Source organism: Daucus carota, chromosome 9 (assembly GCF_001625215.2).
Source record: "Daucus carota subsp. sativus chromosome 9, DH1 v3.0, whole genome shotgun sequence".
Lineage (NCBI taxonomy): Eukaryota > Viridiplantae > Streptophyta > Magnoliopsida > Apiales > Apiaceae > Daucus > Daucus carota.
The window spans coordinates 20498218-20522143 of record NC_030389.2 but is presented as its reverse complement, the minus strand read 5'-3'; the positions used below and the strand labels follow the sequence as shown (position 1 = coordinate 20522143).

Below are 23926 nucleotides of genomic sequence, written 5' to 3'. Positions count from 1 at the left end.
GATCAGTCATGCACTAACCCCGAACATGGCACACAGCCCTGTTCTCTATACTGGATCCAAGGCACACATTGGCCTATAATTGACCACGAATCTGGTCTGACCACGAATCTGGTCCACATATTTTATAAAAACTAATCCAATTCTAACAATTTAAATCAACAGACAACTGAATCAACAGAACAGAATTATAATCATTATCAGCAACAGAAATATTTCAAATCAACTTTTGGGAATCAACATTTCATAAACCACAGTCTGTCTTTTGATAAATCATAGTTCAGGAAATTCCTAACTATTCAGTATCCTCCATTATCGGCTAAGCAACTGAATTTAGCCTGCTAAACCAGCATGACAATGGCGGGTTGAATAATCAAGAAGATCCCCTTTCATTCTAGGCTCTAACTATCACTGAGCAACACATGCTTCAATGACGGTCTGAACTTCGAATTAATTTGTAGAACTGGTATTTTTAAAATCTTGAGGATTGGAGAGAATGGACCAAAATAGAAAGTTGAGAGTAATTAGGTGTTTGGCTTTTCAGAACTTGGAAGAAGAAAACAATCATGGGATTCATTCTCAGAAGTAAGAGTTTGTTTGAGAAGGGTCTCAGCATAAACAATATCATAATCCTGACAGAATAATCAGAACATGCAATATATATATGAGGAAGGATTTAGGAATACTTGCCTTAAATCCGATTCCAGTCTCATATCTCAATCTCATTTTTCCACTTTCACACTCTATGCATATCATAGTCTCTAGACCATCTTTGTATATACTCTATTCGTAGTACGACTTCGTCTCTTCGATTCATTTCTCATTCATTTTGCATCATCGTTTGATCTTCTGAATGTCTTCGATCGTATACGTCTCGTTCAAATCCTTAACGAGAATAAGACAATACTATAATCACTAAACAATCTATTGTACATACACATCACGTATATCGATACTCCCTTATATAACCCTTTAAACCTATTAGATATCACTTATCACATAATCATGCTTTGACTCTAACATATAGTCAATCATATTCCACATAACATATCACAAATCAATTATCGTATAAATCCTTATTGAAAATCCGACATCGTCTCGTCTATGTATAAGACTATCCACCTGTTATCCTATCCCAATCAACCATCAACCAACACAATTCAATCACTATCCATATATTCTTATCCAATATCAATCAATTCACGACACTATGTCATATAAGTCATTTATCACATATGTATAATATTAGGAATAGCCACGTATATCACGAAATCATCAATTTATAGCAGACAAGTCACATATTGACACATATTGCATATTACATGACATATAATCACATTCTAGACTCGATCATATTATTTTGCCATATTAAAATAGACTCCATAAGCTTTCATCTCCCTTTCGTTTCACCTGATTCTGAATTACGAATCAAAAGATATGATCAAAACCGTTTTCTAACTCTCCTATCGGCACATAACATATCACACAGACAGCAGACAACACATTGCACATAAGGTTTCCCATCCCCATCGATATCCAATCAAGTCTCAGGTTAAAAATGATTTTTCGAGAATTTTCTGGAATTTCTAGACATTTTTCGGAATTAAAACAAATAAAGAAATCCTTTTTTGAATAAATAATCAAGTCTGATTGCTCAAGATCCGATCCAAAATCATTTGAAATCAATTAACGAGCCTCGAACATATTTTAGAAAAATAATTCAAAGCTCGAAACCATTTTTCAGAATTTTTAAATCAAAAGGAACAATTAAATCTAATCAATTAAAATCAATTAATAATTAACTAAATTAATTAATCAATTAATATTTAAATTAATTGACCAATTAAAATAATTAATTACTAATTAAAATTAATTAAGAACTAATTTAGATTTATTTTTGAATAAAGAAATAATTAAAAACTATTTTTGGAATTTAAAATAATTAAATAAAACAATTTTAGAAAATTAAATCAAAAGGTTTATTTTGTAAACTTTTGAAAGTTTTCGGCCAGGGTATAAAGTGTAACTTTCAGAAGTTTCAGGGGGTGTTTTGTAAGATTCAAAACTTGGGTACGATGACTTCATCATCTTTAAAAGTTGGGGTACCAAACTGCACTTTTGCAGCGGCACCCCCCGGAAAACGCCGGCGGCGACTTAAACCCGCCCAGAAACGCACCAGATGCTCCAGAATCATCCTAACCACTGCCAGGAACTTGTACATGCACTCGGAACCGCTAAAAACCGTGGGAGTTCGCCGAAATTTCAACATTAAACTCGCCGGAGGCGAGTTTCTTTCGAAACTCCGGCGGCCGACTTCCCGGCACTCCACACCACATCTGATCACACGTACAACATCCCCTCATCCTCCTGAACGTTCCAGTAGCTTCAATTTCTACCCAGAATCAACAGAAAAGAATCCCCCAAATTTCAATTAAAAATATTCAAGAACACTCAAGAACATATCTTAAGAATCAAACCCTTGTTTATATATGTTACGGAAGTCAAAAATCGACATATAATATATGAAAACGAATGGCAGGAGATGCTCTATAACATGGAATCATAAAATCAATCAAACAAGATCGTTTGCAAAAATTCATATTTCAAATCATTTAAATTCGAAATTAAAAAGCTTATTTAGCAAAAACCTGTCGATTCAGCACTGATAAGGATGACTACAATAGATTCTACGCGTCGAGAGCTTCGTTTTGACTATTCATACGCCTCCATCGGATTCCAATAACGCCTTCAAATCCTCGTTTGATTATGAAGAACACGAAGAACACCCGTTCGTCTTCTCTCGGTATTCGTGCAGAGAAACTGACGAAATGATTGTACGTGCGAGATAAACTGGTAAAGGATATTTATAGAGGAAGATAAGAGAATATTCCTTGAATATGCTTTGGAATATTCCTGGAATATGCTTCACGCATTACGAGACAACCAGATAATTATTAACTTTAAAAATATTAATAAAACCGTACCGGATCATTTACGGGGCAAACCGTACTCCGGATTGAGAAAGTTAAAACACGAATAATGCTCAGAATGTCCCAAATAGCCTAATGGCGAAATTTTCCCGAACGCCCACGGGGTTCAAAATGTTAAATAACTATTTTAATATAGATAATAATTAAACGAAAATAAATTCACAAATCGATTATAAAATCACGTAGCAATCCAAAAATCGATATGAACATATCTAAATAAACTATATTTTATCCTGATCATATAGAAATTGAAATATCTCAAATCCGAACACATATGAGGAGTCAATTTAATAAACCAGATAACACAAACCTCACAAATATTCATATAAATACCACATGCTATTCATAAATTATCAGGAAAAATACCCAATTGTTCCATATTTTATTCTGAGAATATGAAAATTGAAAACTCGTGATTGCAACATATATAAGCAATCAAAATAGAAAACTAGTTATCAAATAATTTACCAAATATTCAAATAATATTCGTAAATAACCATAACTGGTTACACCACCATTACACACGTAACACTTAATCATGTAATACATATATTCACATATCAACCATCTAACTTTTACCTGACAAACCTCTGTATTTTCAGAAATAATATTTGAAATAAGTTTTGAAAGGATATTCATATATCCATATATAAATCATTTGAAAATATCTAAATAACACATGACTCATTCCGATAATATCAATAATTAAACCCACAGTTCTAGCACGTATAAATACCAATTACAGAAAATCAATTTACACCAAAATTCATACAATACTCACATTAAATTATCATAACTAACTAAACTCACAATTCCACATGCAACACTTAGCCATGTAACCATAGCAATCTTTTAAATCCTTAAAATCAATTATATAATTTTGAAAAGACAGCCCTGTATTGATAACACAATAACCCGGAATTTAAATATAAAATTTTGAAAACACATTAAACTAGAATAACATATTAAACTCTATTCCTCTCTTTCTAAGAAAATTTCTTTAATAAAGATAAACAATTTTTTTGAAAAATCCGGGTCGCTAAAATAAACGAAATCACAACAGAAGAATGCATCTTCCGTCTTTAACCTTATAATTCACATCACAATTATACTCATATTACACAGACCGTTCATCTTATCAGAAGAAATCAATTAAAGCCAATAGTAATATTCAAAAATTTATTTCTATATTAATAAACTAATTTTGAAAATCTGGGATGTTACATCAGTAATTTCAATTCTAGATGAATTCGATAATGAAGTTAGAATCCCATGTGTTTTCCTATCCTGATTTTGATTAGTAAATTTAGTTATTAGTATAAAAGAACACATTCTTGTTAATTGTCTTAGCAGTGAAAATTACTCATACATTGTTGCATAGGTGCGTATTCTTAATTCACCAGTCTCTGTGGGAACGAACAAATATATTACTTGTGATCACGTGCGCTTGCGTGTAGATTTTTGTGAACACATTGCAATATGCATATTACGTAACGGTAAACAGATATAAACGCAACGACACTCAGTGTTGCATAAGGCATTAAACCACATCACCATACAGTCCACATGGCAAGTGACACGTCAGGTTGCCAGGTCATAGTGGTCCCAACACTGCCACGTCAGCAGCGGACCCCACGTTTGCCAGGTCAGCAGTCTTGCCATCAGCCGGGTGTGTGAGTTTCCCATCCTTTTTCCGTCCTACTGCGTGCCATATCATCAGTTGGGAAAATTCTTTGCACATGAACATCCGTTGCAACCTTGGTTTTAGTGGAAAATACCTCATTACATTTGCCGGCACTTTGTGAATCAGCTTCTCGGGCTCGTTATTAGCAGCACTGCCTTTTTTCTCTTGTACAACCCACCTCGAAACTCCACAAGTTTTACATTTATCTTTATCTTCATTTTCTGCCCAATACAACATGCAGCTTTTTGGGCATGCATGTATTTTCTCATAATGGAGACCTAAATCCTTAATCATATTTTTTGCTGCATTAAAGGACAAAGGCAGATGGGCTTGAGGAAAGGCTTCTTTCATTAGGTTAAGCAACTCCCCGAATGCAGACTCACTAATTCCATGAACACACTTTAAATGATAAAGTCTTATCATGAAACCTAATCGAGAAAAGTTAGTACATCCCGGATATAATGGTTGATTTCCCTCATCAACCCGCCTATAAAACTTTTGCGCCTCTATATTTGGTCTGCCTTCACAATTATCGAACTTCTTACCCATACAATTGAACATCTCGTCTAAATTATTTCCAAAATCCATCCCCGTTTCATAATCCATAAAGTTAGAACTAGACTGTGTTTTCATTTGTGAAGTATCGTAAATCCATTTTACATGTGCCGGGGAAGGCCCGCTGCAAACAAGATGGTCATTGATGACATTTCTTGTATGCCATTTACGATTAATACAGTGTTTGCAGGGGCACTTCATTTTGTTGCCCACAGCACCAACATGGAAGGCATTTTTCAAAAAATCTTCTACCCCCTTGCCATATTCTGCACTATATCTCGGTAGTCCTATCCAAATGTTACTCTCCTCTTCCATTACGACAATATATAATTAGTCTGAACCTATGTTTACATAGCAAAAATAGAGTAGATGTGTTGATAAACGCAAGTAAATATAAACTTGGATAAACCTAGGATTAGGACAGGGTCTGAGAGATGTTTATATCATGCTGGAGTTATGATTCTTCTCACAGATTATAAATACACAAGTACAGAACAAGTACTATAGTCATACATGGAATGAAAATCAAGTCAACATCTTCAGAAATCAAGTACATAACCATGATAAAACTAGAACAAGTACAAAATCAAGTCACAACATTCAGAAAAATCCAAACAGATATGTTAAATAATTATACATTCTGTTCTATATGAATTGAATAACATTCACAACATTAATATAAAACCATGAAGCTCAAAAAGCTTACCTGATTCAAACAAATATTCTCACAGCAAATTACTAGCTCAAAGACCTTGTTTCAATTGCTCATCTTCCTTCTGTTATAAAATAAATAAAGCATTGTAAGACAACTTTAACAGAGCACAAGTGTAAGCATATATATATTATCAGTATTTAAACACTCACTGAATCAGTATTTTATTTTCAAACACTAGATAAAACACCTAATAGGGTACAATTTAAACATGCACCCATCCAATATGTACTTTAACACAATAATAACCAAAAACAAGCAATCCAAGTTTTTGTTAACAATCACCCCCCTCCCCCAACCCCCAACTGACAAGGTGCACATAGAACTCCCTTTGCATCAGATTTTCAAGATTGATATTCCCATTGCTGAAGTGATATTTACAAGGATAGAAAAATTCATATATCCAGCATTTAAAATGTGTATACCATATTTATGCACTAACAGAAAGTAATGTCATTAACTCCCGATGATATGATTCATACATAACTGCACATCATCATGTCTAGGTATTTACCAATCAAAATATAATAACCAAGAGCTTTAATGGTTTAAAAGATAGCAATCCAAAATACAACAAGAAAATTTGCAGTTCTGAACATAAAGAATATATATCTCTCAATTGTATACAAGTGTAACCATATATCTTATCAGACATCTAAAATCTTTTAAAATGAAATTCTTAGATATATATATATATATATATATTCATAATATCTAACACATTGTTTAACAGTACTTCACCTAAAGCAGTGGACAAATTTTGTAACATGTCTTATTTAGAATCTTTATCAAATTTCAGTTGTAATTGTCGTATTTCTTATCATTGGGAACTATCAACGGATGGGTAGAATAGGATGGCTAATTGTAAATATCCAATGCCATGTAATTTTATCTAAGTGAAGGATATTCAACTGATGAGATGCAACTATTCAACTGATGAAGACTGGATCATGTTTCAACTGATGAAAACCAAGCATTCAACTGAAGACAAAGTATTCAACTGATGATGCTAAGGAATTCAACTGATGAGACTGGAACAACATTCAACTGATGAAGTCTGTAATTCTTTCAACTGATGAGTCTAGCACAACATTCAACTGATGAAGTCAAGAGCAGTTGAAAGTAACTAGAACTTTCAACTGATGAAGCAAAGAGCAGTTGAAAGTGACTAGAGCTTAAGTCTGACAAATCACATGGATCGAAAATCACATGGATCGAATTACACTAAAATAGACATGGAAGCCTGATTAGGAAAATAAAGAAGAAGCATAAACATTCCTATATCATGGAATGCAATCTGGATCAAATCAAGATGATTGTCAAAGATGAAGACATTTCAGAAAGCATGCATAAGACAAAGATGTGCAGCATAGTTTAGAGTGCAATTTGTATTCTAGTTAAAAGCTTTGTAAAACTTGGAGTATATAACCAAGTTAGAAGCATCAGTTGAACTTGTTCGAATAACTTGAGAGAAAATCTAAGAGTTAGAATTTGTTCAAGTGATGAACCAGCAGTTGTACGAATTGTAATCAATCCACAGATTCTTCTATATAAAATCTCACGGGTGGATCATTCAATCCACCCGTATTTTTAATACTTGGTGTTTTCTGTTTATTGTTTTGAAGTGTTTGTTCTTGAATCTTTTATTTTTATAAAAGATTGTATTCAACCCCCCCCCTTCTACAATCTTTCTTATAGTTAGTGTAAAATAACAATTGCTATCAAAGCGAGGTTCCCAATGAACAGGGAAAAAGATCAACACTGCTAAAGAAAGATGGGAAAGAAGGATGCTAGAGTGAAGATTCCTGTTCTTGACAAAGACAACTACTTTCACTGGAAAGTGAGAATGCATTTGCATTTGTTGTCCATTGATGAAAGCTATGTGAACTGCATTGAGAAAGGACCTCATGTCCCCATGAAGGTCTGCACCAGTATGGAAGCTGATGGGGAAGATATGGTAGGTAAAATGATTCCAAAACCTATCCATGAGTATTCTCAAGAAGATACTGAAGAAGTGCACAAGGACAAGAAAACCATGAACCTTATGTTCAATGGTTTGGATCAAGAAATGATTGATAGTGTTATCAGCTGCACAAGTGCCAAAGAAGTTTGGGACACCATCAGGACCATCTGTGAAGGGAATGAGCAAGTAAGAGAAAACAAAATGTAGCTTCTGATTCAACAATATGAGTCATTCCATTTCAAGTCTGGTGAAGGTTTGAGTGACACATTTAACAGATTTCAAAACCTGTTAAATGGTCTAAAACGCTTTGGAAGAGTATATCAAGTTAAGGATTCAAATATGAAATTCTTAAGAGTTCTTCCTAAAGAATGGAAACCTATGACAGTCTCTCTCAGAAACACTCAAGAATTCAAAGACTATACTCTTGAGAGACTGTATGGAACTTTAAAGACTTATGAGCTTGAAATGGAACAAGATGAAGAGATTGAGAAAAGCCAAAAAAAAAGGCATTCATCTATGGCTCTAGTTGCATCTCTTGATGATACTGTCAAGGACAAGGGAAAGTCTCAAGTTGAAGAAACTGAGAAGTTGGTCAAAGAAGAGAGCTCAGAGTCAAGCAAGGGAAAAGGAAAAGAGAAAGATGTAGCTGATTCTGGTGAAGAAAGTGATGGAATTGATGAGATCCTAGCCATCCTGTCAAGAAGATTCTCCAAACTGAAATTCAAAAAGAATTTTAATTCTGCAAAATCATTTAAAGGCAATCCTAAGTCTGATAGAAGCATGATAGATAGATCAAAATTCAAGTGCTTCAACTGTGGGAATGCAGGTCACTTTGCAAATGAATGCAGAAAGCCTAAAGTTGAGAAGAGGTCAAGTGAAAACATTGACTATAAAAAGAAATATTATGAACTTCTCAAACAAAAAGAAAGAGCATTCATCACAAAGGATGATTGGGCAGCTGGGGATGATTCTGATGAAGAGGAGGAGTTTGTCAATCTTGCTCTAATGGCCAACTCCACAGATCAAGAAGAAAACACTGGGAGCAGTATTCAGGTATTCACTACAAACTTAGTTGAGTTAACTAAAGATGAATGCAATGCTACCATAAATGAAATGTCTACAGAGTTGTATCATTTGCATGTTTCTTTAAAATCTTTCACTAAGGAAAATAGTAGAATTAAGGAAGCTAACACCTTTCTTAGTGATAGAAACAGTGCTTTAGAAGCTCAATTTATTAAGTTTGAGAACTGAAAATGGAGTGTCAGACAGCCAAAGATGATCTCTTGGTTGTTCTGAAAAGAGAAGAGATCATAAGAAAATAGCTTGATAAGGAACAAGTGATTATTGCTAAATGGAAATCTGGGAGAGATGTTTCCACTAATATCATCAACATGCAAGGTAGGGAAACCTTTGTGGAGAATGAATGGAAAAGGAATAAGAAAGCTCTTGAGATTTATGAGATCAGCTCAAGTGATGAGAATACTGATGATGATCATCAGTTGAAAAGTAAAGCTTCAACTGATGAAAGTCATCAGTTGAACAAAAACTCATCAGTTGACAAGAAAGTTCTCAAGAAACTCAATAAGAAGTATGGTCCTGTTAAAAAGAACTTTGTTAAAGGTGAGAATGAGTCTTCTGAGACTAGTGAAAGTGTTAACAACACTCATAATTCCAGTAATAAGACCAAGAAGAAGTTGGATGCTAGTGAGCCTAAATCAGAAGAGACTAAAAAGAAGAAAGGAAATAGAAATGGTAAAATTGGAGTCAACAAGCACACTAATTACACACCCAATGCCAGTGCTCCTAGGAAAACTTGCAGTAAATGTGGTAGTGTAAATCATTTATCTGCTAATTGTAAAACTGTAATTGCTCTTAATTTATCATTGCCTATTCTTATGCAATCTGTTGCTCACATGAACTTATCTGCTATGAACATGATGTCTGGCTTATTGCCTCATAATTCATATTCTCAGCCTAGCATGCCATATATGTTCAATCCATATTTCAATGCTTTTAACATGCCTCAATTCCATTCAAATCTGCATGGTATGAACAATGTATGCATGCCTCAAATGCCTGTGTTTAAGAACAATGTTGATGTTCTAATTTCTCAACCAAAACCAAAGATTGAACCACTTCAATCCAAGGGAAAAGTTGAGAATGAAGTAAAAGCTGTTAAGACTAACAAATCTGGACCCAAAGCAATTTGGGTACCAAAATCAACTTGATCTATTTTTGAAATGTGTGCAGGGAAACCATAAGAAGAATTTGTGGTACGTGGATAGTGGATGCTCCAGGAACATGACTGGTGATTCTTCCCTGCTCAGAAAGTTTGTAGAGAAAGCTGGCCCTAGCATTACCTTTGGAGATGATAGGAAAGGGTATACTATGGGATATGGCTTGATTGCAAAAGAGAATGTCCTCATTGATGAAGTTGCTTTGGTGTCTGGTATTAAGCACAACTTGCTTAGCATCAGTCAAATTTGTGACAAAGGATACAAAGTAAATTTCACTCCTGCGGCCTGTGTTGTCACCAAGGGAGATGACAGCAATGTGGTACTAATTGGACAAAGAAAAGGAAATGTGTATGTAGCTGACTTCAATTCTGTAAAGTCTGAATCAATCACTTGTTTTCTCAGTAAAGCAAGCTCAGATGACAGTTGGCTATGGCACAAAAGGTTGTCTCATTTAAATTTCAAGAGATTGAATGAGTTAGTCAGGAAGGATTTGGTAAGAGGAATACCAAAGCTGGAATTCTCCAAAGATGGTTTGTGTGGAGCTTGTCAGCAAGGAAAGCAAAAGAGAAGCTCTTTCAAAAGCAAATCTCTTTCATCAATTGTGAAACCTCTTCAGCTCTTGCATATGGATTTGTTTGGACCAGTCTGTTATGGATCAAAAATCGAGGGGTGAGCTTCGTGCTTTTTGACTGATCTCGCGAGTCGGAACTCAGACGGGTCCTCACGAGGTGCCTACGTATCTTCAGTGGGGTGAAGAATTAAGTCAAAAAACGTAGTTCTATTTTGGAGGGGTAGAGCCCTTTATATAGATGTCTCAGGGTTAGAGACTGATTTGAAGCAGGATCCCTGGTGTTAGAGTCCTAGTAGAAATAGGTATTTGAGTCAGAGATAGGATAGGACTGATCTCTGATCCTTATCTTGAGCTACTGGAGGTTATCTAGGACTCTAGATAGTTATCCACGAAATTCAGAATTCTTGTAGGACTCTCGGAGTCTTGGACTCGTCAGTCAGACTCCTAGTAGGACTAGGATTCGAGTTCTGGGCCCTGACCGGGCTGGGGGCTCGTGCCTTGAGTTTGGGCAGCCCACGTTTCTCGAACATGGATGCCCAACGGGCTTTTTATAACCTCAATCTGCTAGCTACAAATTTTGGGTGATAAACCCAGAACACGGGCCTTATACTCAGGCCTTTCATCAGACCTGGGCTCAAAATAACCCAACAATTTTTAGGGTCAATTTCAGAGCCATATCACAGTCAATATAATGTCCATTTCTAAGAAGAAATATTGTCTAGTGATTGTTTATGATTTTTCAAAATTTACTTGGACTTTCTTCTTGTATTCAAAGGATGAAGCTGGGAAAATCATTATCAATCATATCAAGGCATTAGACAACAATCCAGATGTCAAAGTTGAAAGAATAAGAAGTGATAATGGGACAGAATTCAAGAATTCTGTGATGAAAGAATTTTGTGAAGATAAGGGAATTATTCATGAGTTTTCTGCACCAAGGACTCCACAACAAAATGGAGTGGTAGAAAGGAAGAATAGAACTCTCATTAAGGCTGCAAGAACCATGATTAATGAAGCTCAACTTCCAACCTATTTTTGGGCTGAAGCTGTGAACACTGCTTGTTTTACTCAGAACATTTCTCTAATTACCAAACCTCACTATCTAACTCCTTTTCAACTCTTCAAAGGAAAGAAGCCAACAATCAGCTTTCTTCATGTATTTGGATGCAAGTGTTATGTTCTAAGGAAACAAGGTGAAAATCTTAGAAAATTTGAGGCCAAAGCAGATGAAGCTATTTTTGTTGGATATTCTAATGGAAAATCATTTAGAGTATACAATATGAGAACCAACATTGTTATGGAATCAATTCTTGTAGTTTTTGATGATAAAAAGATTCAAGGATTGACAGATGAAGGATTTTATGATAATCTCAGATTTTAGAATGAGGGTGAAGGTGATCTATATGATAGTGATGATGATTGTGATGACTCTGTTCAGAATGCTGGAATTAATCCTGGAATTAATATTCCAACTGATGAGACCTTGGTGCAAGAAACAGCTGATACTGGAAACTCAACTGAAGCATCAGTTGAAACTACATTGGAGGCTTCTGTTGAAACCCCTCAAGGATCAATAGTTAAAAGAATGTCTCAAAATTTCAATCAATCTAGAAATAATGAGATGACAAATTTAGGGGGAGCTTTCCAATATGGAAATCAGAACTACAATAGTGAAGCTACATCATCAAGACAATCACTTCCACCTCAAAGAAAATGGACAAGGGATCATCCTTTTGAGTTAATTATTGGAGATTCAAATGCATCTGTACAAACAAGGAGAGCTACTCAAGATGAATGTTTGTATAGTGCATTCCTTTCACAGGATGAACCAAAAGTAATAGAAGATGCTCTCAAAGATGCTGATTGGGTTCTTGCTATGCAAGAAGAATTAAATCAATTTAAGAGAAACAAAGTTTGGAAGCTGGTGCCCAAGCCTAAGAATAGAACAATTGTAGGCACAAGATGGGTATTCAGAAACAAGATGGATGAAAATGGAGTTGTCACCAGAAACAAGGCAAGGCTTGTGGCTAAAGGATACTCTCAATCTGAGGGAATTGATTTTGATGAAACATTTGCACCAGTTGCAAGATTGGAAGCCATAAGAATTTTCTTGGCCTATGCTGCTCATGCAAATTTCAAGGTTTATCAAATGGATGTCAAAAGTGCTATTCTGAATGGTGAACTGGAAGAGGAGGTGTATGTGAGTCAGCCTCCTGGTTTTGAAGATCAAAAATTTCCAGAGTATGTTTACTTTTTATTAAAAGCACTTTATGGACTAAAGCAAGCACCAAGGGCATGGTATGACAATCTATCTCAATTCCTGTTAGATAACCATTTTTCCAGAGGAACTGTGGATAAAACACTGTTTTACAGAAATGTAAATGGTGCTTTTATTTTGGTTCAAATTTATGTAGATGATATAATTTTTGGTTCTACAGATGAGAGACTTTGAAAAAAGTTTGCTAATCTAATGAAAAGTCAGTATGAAATGAGCATGATGGGAGAGCTCACCTACTTTCTTGGTTTACAAGTTAAACAAGTAAAGGAAGGTATATTCATAAATCAAACTAAGTTCATCTATGATTTACTTAAAAAGTTTGATTTAATGGATTGCAAAGAAGCTAAGACTCCCATGCCAACTGCCACCAAATTAGAGTTAAATCCTAATGAGAAATCTGTGGATATCTCTAATTATAGAGGCATGGTTGGTTCTCTTTTATATCTGACAGCCAGTAGACCAGATATCATGTTCTCTACATGCCTCTGTGCTAGATTTTAATCTGATCCTAAAGAATCACATCTTATTGCCATAAAAAGAATATTCAGATATCTTAAGGGAACACCAAATCTTGGTATTTGGTACCCTAAAGACTCTGGATTTGATCTAATTGGATATTCAGATACTGATTTTGCAGGATGCAAAATTGATAGAAAAAGTACAACAGGCACATGTCAATTTCTTGGAGATAGGCTGATTTCTTGGTTTAGCAAAAAGCAACACTCTGTATCAACCTCTATAGCTGAGGCTGAATACATTGCAGCTGGAAGTTGTTGTGCACAAATATTGTGGATGAGAAATCAATTACTTGATTATGGTTCAAATCTCTCAAAAATCCCAATATTTTGTGACAACACCAGTGCTATTGCTATAACTGAAAATCCAGTACAACACTCAAGAACCAAGCATATTGACATCAAATATCACTTCATAAGAGAACATGTGGTGGCTGGTACAGTTGAAATGCATTTTGTTCCAAGTGAAAAACAAATTGCAGATATTTTCACAAAGCCTCTTGATGAATCTACATTCACAAGGTTGGTAAGTAAATTAGGTATGTTAAATTTCTCCTAATTTATAGTGAATTTTTCTGTAATTTGGCAGCCAGAATTTGATTATTTTGATTTATCAAAATTGACACTACACCAAATATGGCCTATTGCAAGCCTAACATGCATTTGTGTTGCATAAAATGTTGCAATAGAAAAAAAAAATTGCAACTCTATTGCAATATTTTTCAAAGTGTTGTATAAAATAGAAAAGTGTTACAAACAAAATTGTCAAAAACAAAATTTTGACCAAATGTAATACTTTTGAAAGCGTTACAATACATAGTTTAGAATTTGGCTGAAAAATAGGCGGGGGCTTCAATTTTTATTGAGCGGGATACCAAAATTTGGTACCAAAAATTATTTACACAAAAGTTTTATTACACTTAAATTTTATTCCACTCCCTCCTCTATCTCACACTGTCTCTCTCACACTGTCTCTCCAGCACTCTCTCATCTCTCTCACGCGCATCTCACTCTCTCGTTCATCTCTCTCACTCACCTATCTCGCTTGTCTCTCCGGCTCAACTTTGTCGCTCATCTCTCTCTCGCTCACCTCTTTGGCTCATCTCTCTCGCTCGTCTCTGCTTAGAAAACGTCTGGAGGAGCTAATTAGAGCTTCGATTTGAGGTAAAACCCCTAATCTTTTTATATGTATATGTATGTTAGAAGCTAGATTCTGTTTGCATGTTTAAAATTTAGAGCAAATTAGGGCTTTTTTTGTATGTTTATATATATGTCTGTGTAGGATTAGTAGTGATTTGTGGGTATTGTGACTTAATTAGGTTGAACCTAATTGTTAATTTATGGGTAAATTGGTAGTAATTGAAAATTTGTTCCTTTTGTATTAATCTTGTGGGTAAATTAATGTGGCAAATGATTTAGGTCTGATTTCGATTTGTGTCTTGTTCTGATTTTGTGACTAATTATATATAGGCAGGGGGTTTTGTGACTCTTTAATTTTGTATTTTGAATTGTATCCATATATATGTAATGCTCTGTTATTGTCAATTGGTACTGTTGTTAATTTTTTGAACAATATTGATGTAGAAGAATGGATGTTGAAGGAAAGAAATGGTTGTCGTTTCCGAGGTATAGTGAAATATATAGGCAGGGGTTGTTAGATTTTGTTAGCAATGCATTTGAAAATCATGCCATAGGAAATGAGTTGAAGTGCCCTTGTAGGAAATGTATTAATCGATTCTGGAGTGGTGCCACTGCTATATGTGACCATCTCATATGCAATGGACCTTCTCCACAGTGTGTTGATTGGATTTATGAAGTCTCGATGCTTAGGACAGACCGTGTTGTTGACGAAATGGAGACTGATCATATACGTATGGGATTAGGAGATGATTTTGATGTAATGATACATAATACATATGGTAATAAGACTAGTATTGGTGAAGATGGAATTAGAAGGGGATTAAATGATGATGCAAAGAAATTTTATCGACTTGTAAAGGAGGGTGCACAACCTTTATATCCTAACTGTAAGAAATTTACTCAATTGAGTCTTATAGTTAGGCTTTACCAAGTAAAGTGCATTCATGGATTTAGTGAGGCGGTCTTTACTGCGTTACTTGAGTTGATAAAGGAGGTTTTTCCCGATGTAAATCTACCATCATCTTTTAGTGTGGCAAAAGGTATGATTAAAGACTTAAGTCCTGGTTACCAAAAGATACATGCATGTCCAAATGACTGCATGCTCTTTTGGGCTGAAAATGAGAAGCTGGATAAGTGCACAAAGTGTGGAACATCAAGATGGAAATTATATGAACAGAAACTTAATTCAATTGAGAACATGGATATGTTAAAAGAATCTAAGATCCCAGCAAAAGTGATGAGATATTTTCCTTTAAAGCAAAGGCTGCAAAGAATGTTCATGAGCTCTGATTTCTCTAACTCAATGACATGGCATGCTTTAGCAAGGAAGAAGGATGGAAAGTTAAGGCATCCAGCTGATGGTGAAGGTTGGAAGTCAATGGATGCCAAATATCCTGAGTTTGCTGCAGAATTTCGAAATGTAAGGTTGGGCTTAGCATCGGATGGATTTAACCCTTATCGATCAATGAACATTTCTCATAGCACCTGGCCAGTTGTCTTAGTAAATTATAACCTTCCACCCTGGTTAATCATGAAACCGGAAAATATTATTCTTTCAACCTTAATTCCTGGCCCTGTTGGAGTAGGTAATGAAATTGATGTATATATGCAGCCCTTACTTGCCGAGTTGAAAGAGTTATGGGGTGTTGGTGTTGAGACTTATGATGCAAGGTCTGATAGCACATTTAAGCTACATGCAAGTCTCCTTTGGACAATAAGTAATTTTCCCGGATATGCAATTTTATCAGGATGGAGTACGAAAGGTAAGCTGGCGTGTCCTTCATGCCACTATGAGACCTCATCAAATTATCTAAAACACAGTGGAAAGGTTGTCTATTTGAACCACAAGAAATTTCTTCCTCCTGACCACAAGTGGAGGTCTGATAAGCGCAAATTTAATGGAAAAGTGGAGGTTCTATCTGCTCCTGAAATGTTAACAGGAATGGAGGTAGAGGAGTTGTTGTGTGGTTATGAGAATGATTTTGGGAAGAAACAGAAAAAGCAAAAGGGTTCTTCGTCAAACAGCCCTTGGAAGAAGAGATCCATTTTTTTTGAGCTACCATATTGGAGTAGTAATATGGTCAGGCATAACCTTGATGTTATGCATATTGAGAAGAACCTTTGTGACAAAATTTTGGGGACTTTATTAAATATTGGGGGTAAAACAAAAGATCACCTTAATGCTCGTATGGATATGGAAGAAATGGGGATTAGAAAGGTTCTCCATCCGATTAAATGCGGTGATAACAAAAAATTTGAAATAAGAGCAGCAACTTTTGATATGACAAAAAAAGAGAAAGAGATTTTTTGTTCAGTCTTCATGAATGCGAAGTTTCCACATGGATCGGTTTCTAATATTAGTCGTTGTGTTCACATGAAGGAGCGGAAGATAGTAGGTTACAAGAGTCATGATGCACATGTTATGCTTCAATATTTATTGCAATTCGCTGTGGTTAAAACACTGAAACCTGAGGTAGCAATACCTTTGATGAGGTTAAGTGCATTCTTAAGGGGTATATGTGGGAAGGTCATCGAATTAGAAGATGTTGAAAAGTTGTAGAAGGAAATAATTGAAATACTTTGTGAGCTTGAAATGATATTTCCACCTGCATTTTTTGACATAATGGTTCACTTACCTATTCATTTATGAAAGGAACTCGAATTCGGTGGACCTGTGCATTTGAGGTGTATGTTTGGAGTCGAACGATACTTATGCAAACTAAAATCTTATGTTCGAAACAGGAGCAAACCAGAAGGCTCTATAGCAGAAGGCTCTATAGCAGATGAATGTTTGACATATTGTGCCAGATTTTTTAATGATGGAGGTGAAAATATAAATGATTCTCACGATGGCAACAACGCTGCAGGGTATCCTATTGGATCTGGTAAAAATAAAGATGGGAAATCTATACATTTGGAAGGAAAGATCTGGATCAAGGCTCATCGATACATATTATTCAATTGTGATAATGTGGATATCGAGATGCTAAAAGAGTAAGTTCTTATATATATACAAGAACCTAATATAAATTTGTTCTTAGAAGTCTTACAAGTAAGCTACCTGTTAATTATTTAATCCAGCGAACACCTTCAATTGGTTCAAAAAGATGCAAAGTCACAGAACTTTAAAGGGGAAAGGACGCATACAATTGAATTTCACAAGTGGTTAAAAGAGGTAGTTCGAGATAAAGAAAATATTTCAGTAGAATTGTCATGTTTGGCGAAAGGGCCTCTTAATGCAACAAAGAGATTTTCTGGTTATGTGGTCAGTGGATATAGGTTTCACACCAAGCGTAGAGATCGTAGGTGTACGACACAAAATTCTGGTGTCTTCCTTACTGCCCTAACCACTAGTTTTGCTAGTGCAAAAGACCAAAACCCCATAGTAGGAGATGTAGGTTACTATGGTGCAATTGAGGACATCATTGAAGTCGACTACTGGGGAGAATTAACTGTAGTTCTTTTTAAGTGTTGTTGGTACAAAAAAGGTAAGGAATGCTATGGCCTAACAAGAGTGAACTTTAACTAGTTATGTCATAAAGAAGATCCTTTCGTTCTCGCTACACAAGTCCAACAGGTCTTCTATATAGAAGATCCTACTGACAAAAACTTACATTTTGTTATCAAAAAATCTCCAAAGGATCAGTATTCTGAAGTGGAAGATGGGATGGGTTCAGTTGAACATGTTGCTGACATAAGTTATGAGTTGCGAGGACAAGTACATGACGTTGATCATGTCATTAGTTGGTACAGAGATGACATTCCGACAAAGCAATTACATGTTACACCTGATGATCCAGAGGAGAATAATGCTGAAATTTTCTAAAAAATAGAGAACTTGGTTCCTAGATAATTGTTGCACTTGTTTTTGTTGAAATCTTCAATGCTTGACACCTGATTAATTATTATTGTTGCACTTGATTTTGTTCAGATCTTCATTGCTTGAAGACCTGATTAATTATTATTTTTGCACTTGATTTTGTTGAAATCTTCATTGCTTGAAGACCTGATTAATTTCATTTAGTATGTAATCACTTTGTTGTAATTTTGTATGCAATTAGTTATTCTCGCTTCAAGTTTACAGGATTGATGTTCATATTATTTTTCCAATATCAACCGTTTGTTGTTAACTAGTTTTGTCTTTTTTTTTATTTTCAAAATGGCGGAAAAAGATTACATTCTCAGGCTACACCATAAGGGACAGTTCACAAAAACTACATACATAGGTGGGATGGTTCTCGAGATTCCAGAGTATATTGATTCTGACAAATTTTCATACAGTGTTGTGATGGAGTACGTGAAGGATGATCTAAAATATAACGAAATTGGTGGAATTTATGTGCACAAAGCACCAAGTGGTTGGAGACTAATTGCTAATGATGGGGATTTGATTGATTTTGCAACTGCTGTCGAAGGAGAGGAGATAAATTTATATATTGATGTTGTGGTTGACAATTCCATCACACCTATGGCACAAATGCAGCCACATGTGATTGTGAGACCAAGGACTAGCTTTTTTGAAGGTATACACTTCACTCACTCAGCACTCATTATTTGTTGTAACTTGACACTGATTTGAAACATAAATTTAATACCCTTGTTGATCAACAGGTTTACTTGCTAAGCGCAATTTTGTGACAATTGAAGGGCTAAAAAAACAGAGGGCAGGTACTAAAAAACCACGGTCTGAAAAGTCAACTTTTCAACCAACATATACTGCTGAAGAGGTGGAATACATCTTAATTGTTTTTGAATTATCTATAGTGTTATTAGTCATATCAAGTATGTTATGGATTGTTATCTAATTTTTATATATGTACTACTATTTCAGTTATGTGAATATGAAAAAAAGAGGATGGGTAAAGTTTTAGAAAATAAAAAGAAGGTGGAGGTGCTTGGATTAAAAAAACTAGCAGATGGTTTTAATCTCAAGGTCATAAAAGAAAAGGTTAAAGATGATGGTGAACATGAATATGATGTGGAGTATGTTCCTGAAAACAAAAGTGTGTCCGACGATGAACAAGATAATGAAGAGATCAAGGAAAAGGAAGCTGCCAAAAAAAACAAATGAAGACAAAAAAACAAAAGGTGGTGACTAATCACATTCGCAGGCCAAGAACACGGTCAACCATCATTGCTTCTACGCAGGTACAAAAACTGCAATTCACATTATTTTAATTAATGTGAATTAATTAATTTCTTCTAATTAATATTTGTTTGGATGATTAGATGGAAAGTACTGCCCAATCTTCACCAGCAGCTGAGAACTTTCAACCTCCCCCTCTCCTGCCTGAAAATCTTCCCCCTCCCCCTCCCCTGCTTGAAATCTTCCACCTCCCCCTCCCCTGCCTGAAAATTTTCCACCTCCCCCTCCCTTGCGTGAAGAACTTCAACCTCCCCCCCATCGAAAAAGCAGCCTGTGAAAAAGAGTTCCAAGCGAGGTGTTGGTACAATGGAGGATTATGTATTGTTGAGAAAACATGAAAAGATCCAAGAAGAAGAAAAAAATAAAATGGTCAATGATGGTGCTGATCAGCCAGTTCAAACAGAATCTCAAGATGAGACACTTGAAAGAAAAAAGCGTAGAGGACCGACATTGATGAATAATGTGTACACAAGGAGGCCAGATGAGAAAAAGATTATTAAGTTAAATTGTGAGCTTCAGGCCATTGCTGATGATGACAAGGTCTTGTCTGAGTTTAGAAACTTTTTGGGGACATTGAGTAGACAGAGTGTCCCCCTTGATTGCATTAATTGGCGTAGATTTCCCGAAAAACGGAAGGATGAGCTATGGAGTTTTGTTAAGGTATATATGAAAACTGCTTTATAGACTTCTTTTTGTATATTCTCCTTTCATCGTATTTTATACTATGTAGACATCACTAATGTTAAAACACAAATTATTGTAGACAAAATATGACATTCCTGAAGAAGGAAGAACATATACTTTACGCAATATTGGTGCTTTGTGGAGGCTCCACAAGGCCAGAATTAAGAAGGATCATTATCACAAATATGATAATGATGGTGATAGACTAAAAAATAGGCCTGATGTCATTCCAGTCGAAGAATTCAAGGTGCTGCTTAATTACTGGGGAGATGAGGAAGTGCAGGTATATTTTCGATAAGTTGGACTTTAAATACTAAATATAATATATATAATTTGCACTATAAATAATGAATTTAAACTATACTGAATATTATAAACCATTTAATATATATGATTTGCTCTTTAAATACTGAATTTGATTAATATAATTTGCACTCAATTCTTAAATGGTCAGAGACGATCTAGAGAAAATGCTGAAAATCGTCAAAAAATTGTGGAAACTCATACTGCTAGTCGCAAAAGCTTTGCGCAAATTGGAGAGCAAATAGTATGTATTGGTTTCAAAAGTTTCTTTAATTTCTGTGAGTTTATGAAATGCCAACTATTGTTTTCCTTTGTAATGTATTACTTGTATTATCTTTGCAGAAAATAGAGAAGAATATCCTACCTGAACAACTAGCTCCAAAGGGTGAGATTTATGAGAAAACACGTAAACGGGACCCTAAACGCAAATACAAGGTAATGATCATTTTAATCTTTTTAAGAATGTGCAATTTTCTATTAAAAGGGTGTTACAGACTTTGAGTACTAATGTGTTTATATTTATGTTTATTCCTTTGTAATGTATTACTTGTATTATCTTTGCAGAAAATAGAGAAGAATATCCTACCTGAACAACTAGCTCCAAAGGGTGAGATTTATGAGAAAACACGTAAACGGGACCCTAAACGCAAATACAAGGTAATGATCATTTTAATCTTTTTAAGAATGTGCAATTTTCTATTAAAAGGGTGTTACAGACTTTGAGTACTAATGTGTTTATATTTATGTTTATGTGGTAGACAAAAATTGACACTACACCATAGATTGGTTACTGCAACTATAAAAACTCATTGCTATATGGCACAAATCCATTGCAATAGGGTATATGGCAACGAATATGCAAAAATTAGGCGTTATGTTTGGTCTGGTTGCCATAGGGCCTTATGGCAACTAATTTGGGGCCATATTGCAACACAGTTTTGTAGTTGCAAAACCTGCTAATGGCAACATTTTTAATAATACAGCAACGCATATAAATAGCATTGCAGTACTTAGGATATCTATGGCAACTCTGTTTTAAAATGAGTTTTTGTTATATTGGTTGCAGTAACTACCCTTTTTTGACCAATTTGAATTATATAGCAACCAATTTGAATTTTATAGCAACTATTTACCCTTCTACTGTAACACAAATTTACCAAAAAAATTTGGCATGACCTTTACATTTCATTAACAACCACCAAATTTAATTGGTATATCAAAACACAATCCAACATTGCCAATCCAAAAGGCCAACAAGCAGTACAATAGTCCTATCTATTACTGCTGTTCCAACATGAGCACATTACCAAGTCTAACAGAGAAACACAAAAGTACGTTCAAGCAAAAGGCTAAATTTTGCACATGTGCGTTCTTAAGTTAATTACACGCATAGACCAAAATATTCTTAGTTAGTTTAATCATCTTCACATCCAAAGTCACGCATCAGCTTCTTCCTCTACTCCTTGCTCTACTCCTTGCTCTACTCCTTCCTCTCCATCTGTGGCAGTCTCGCCTTCGCCCTCAACACAAGCAACAGCCAACAACTCCTTCACATTGATATTCAGCGATGGATTCTGCTCAGCCAATTTTCCCAATATCTTCTCCAGCTTCTTGTTCATTTTGTCCTCCATTTGAGCAGCTAACTTTGATAGTACTTCTGCAGATTTTGTCTTCGCCTTTTCCATGGCAGCTTTCCTGGTTTTTCTCGTTAGTCCAGTCCTCCCAAGCAACCAGTTTGGTCCATGACCTTGAAAGTCCAGTTCAACTTCTTCCGGTTCACTCTCAACATTTTTTTCAGCATCACCATCAACCTACCAATGATCCAAATAGGCAGAATGTAAAGCAAAATTTGATAATTCATGGTATTGACATATTTGCGACATACAATTTAATATAAATTAATATGATACCTGATCAGTAGGATTCTTGCGAGTTTTGGGGTAGATATGTCCTTTTCTAGGGGTCTCAGGCATCTTCTTTTTATTTTTCTAGCATAAAAAGATAGTGTGGCAGAAAAAAATTACGCAAGTAATTACTTTTTGCAAAATCTAATTAAAAATATTTAATTCTTTAGGTTGTCAATTAGCATACCATATCTTTACCAATCTGTGCGAAACTTGTACGACCCGCATTGTGCACGTCAGTGACTTTTTTTCGATTTTCTGCATTTGTCCTCGCCGTTTTTGTCACTTTTTTATCACCCCAATATTCCATCAGAACTTTGAATTTTTCTAGTGGAATCCAATTTGGCCTGTTTTGCAACCTTTCCGCATCAGTTTCGTATTTTGTATAATATTCTGTCTTCACACGGCTCTTGTGAATCCTCCACAACTCAGCCATGGTCCTTAGTAACCAGTCCTTACCATCATCAGGAATGATGTACTTTGTCTATTTAAAATAATTACAATAAATTCAATTAGTCACAAAATTGGATCTCAACACTCGTCATATAAATCTAAAACTTAAGAACAAAAACTCAAACTTAATAATAGATTCATTCACCTTGACATATTCCCACCAACCATTTTTGTGGCTCTCGGGAACTGCGCTCCAATTTACATAATCAAGTGGCACACATTGCCTTGCTAGTGTCCCCACAAAACTACTCAACTCGGCTCTTATTTCACGAGTTTCAGCCACTGGCTGAAGCTTGCTATTCAAGGTAATCACGGGTCTATCCTCCAATTTTCTTGTGAACACATGGTTCATTCTTGAAGGTCCCCTACGCCTCTTGGGTTTATCTATCAAATAAGATAACAAGATTTTATGATTACAAATTTATAGAATAATACATAATCACTTAAGGTAAGTGTTAAATTATACCTGGAGTAGTTTTAATGGTGCCATCATGAGTATTAACATCTTCTTCTGCATCCCCCAATACACGTGCAGCTTCCTGTGCAGCTTCCTGTGCGGCTTCTTGCTCCCGTTGAGCTTTTTTCAGGGCCATATATGCAGCCATCGTACCAACTCCATCATTATCTACTACCCTTGTTAGTTTTTTAAACTGTCCCAGATCAGCAGGTAGTGGTGGTGGGGGGGGGGTGGTAGCACAGTCTCTTCAATATTAACCTTGCAAAAATGCACATTTCGCTTATTAAGTAAAAATGCAAATTACTCGCAGCCAATGGTAAAAAAAAGTCAGATAAAC

General features: G+C 35.4%; 3 protein-coding genes across 3 annotated transcripts; 1 reads left to right on the top strand and 2 right to left on the bottom strand.

The window, feature by feature from the left end:
* Positions 1-4581: 4581 nt before the first annotated feature.
* On the bottom strand, positions 4582-5541 carry LOC108201324 (uncharacterized). The gene has a single exon (XM_017369619.2). The coding sequence runs from the start codon at positions 5539-5541 to the stop codon at positions 4582-4584; it is 960 nt and encodes a 319-aa protein (XP_017225108.2).
* Positions 5542-10202: 4661 nt separating this feature from the next.
* LOC108201323 (uncharacterized) lies at positions 10203-18468 on the top strand. Its single transcript, XM_064085197.1, has 6 exons — positions 10203-10403; positions 12148-12446; positions 15087-17195; positions 17385-17636; positions 17724-18130; positions 18188-18468. The coding sequence occupies exons 1-6, from the start codon at positions 10203-10205 to the stop codon at positions 18466-18468; spliced, it is 3549 nt and encodes a 1182-aa protein (XP_063941267.1).
* A 3474-nt stretch (positions 18469-21942) lies between these two features.
* Positions 21943-23737, bottom strand: LOC135149472 (uncharacterized). Its single transcript, XM_064085196.1, has 5 exons — positions 23599-23737; positions 23278-23516; positions 22867-23163; positions 22686-22763; positions 21943-22586 (listed from the first exon to the last, which is right to left on the bottom strand). The coding sequence occupies exons 1-5, from the start codon at positions 23735-23737 to the stop codon at positions 22212-22214; spliced, it is 1128 nt and encodes a 375-aa protein (XP_063941266.1). The 3' UTR covers positions 21943-22211.
* Positions 23738-23926: the final 189 nt, after the last annotated feature.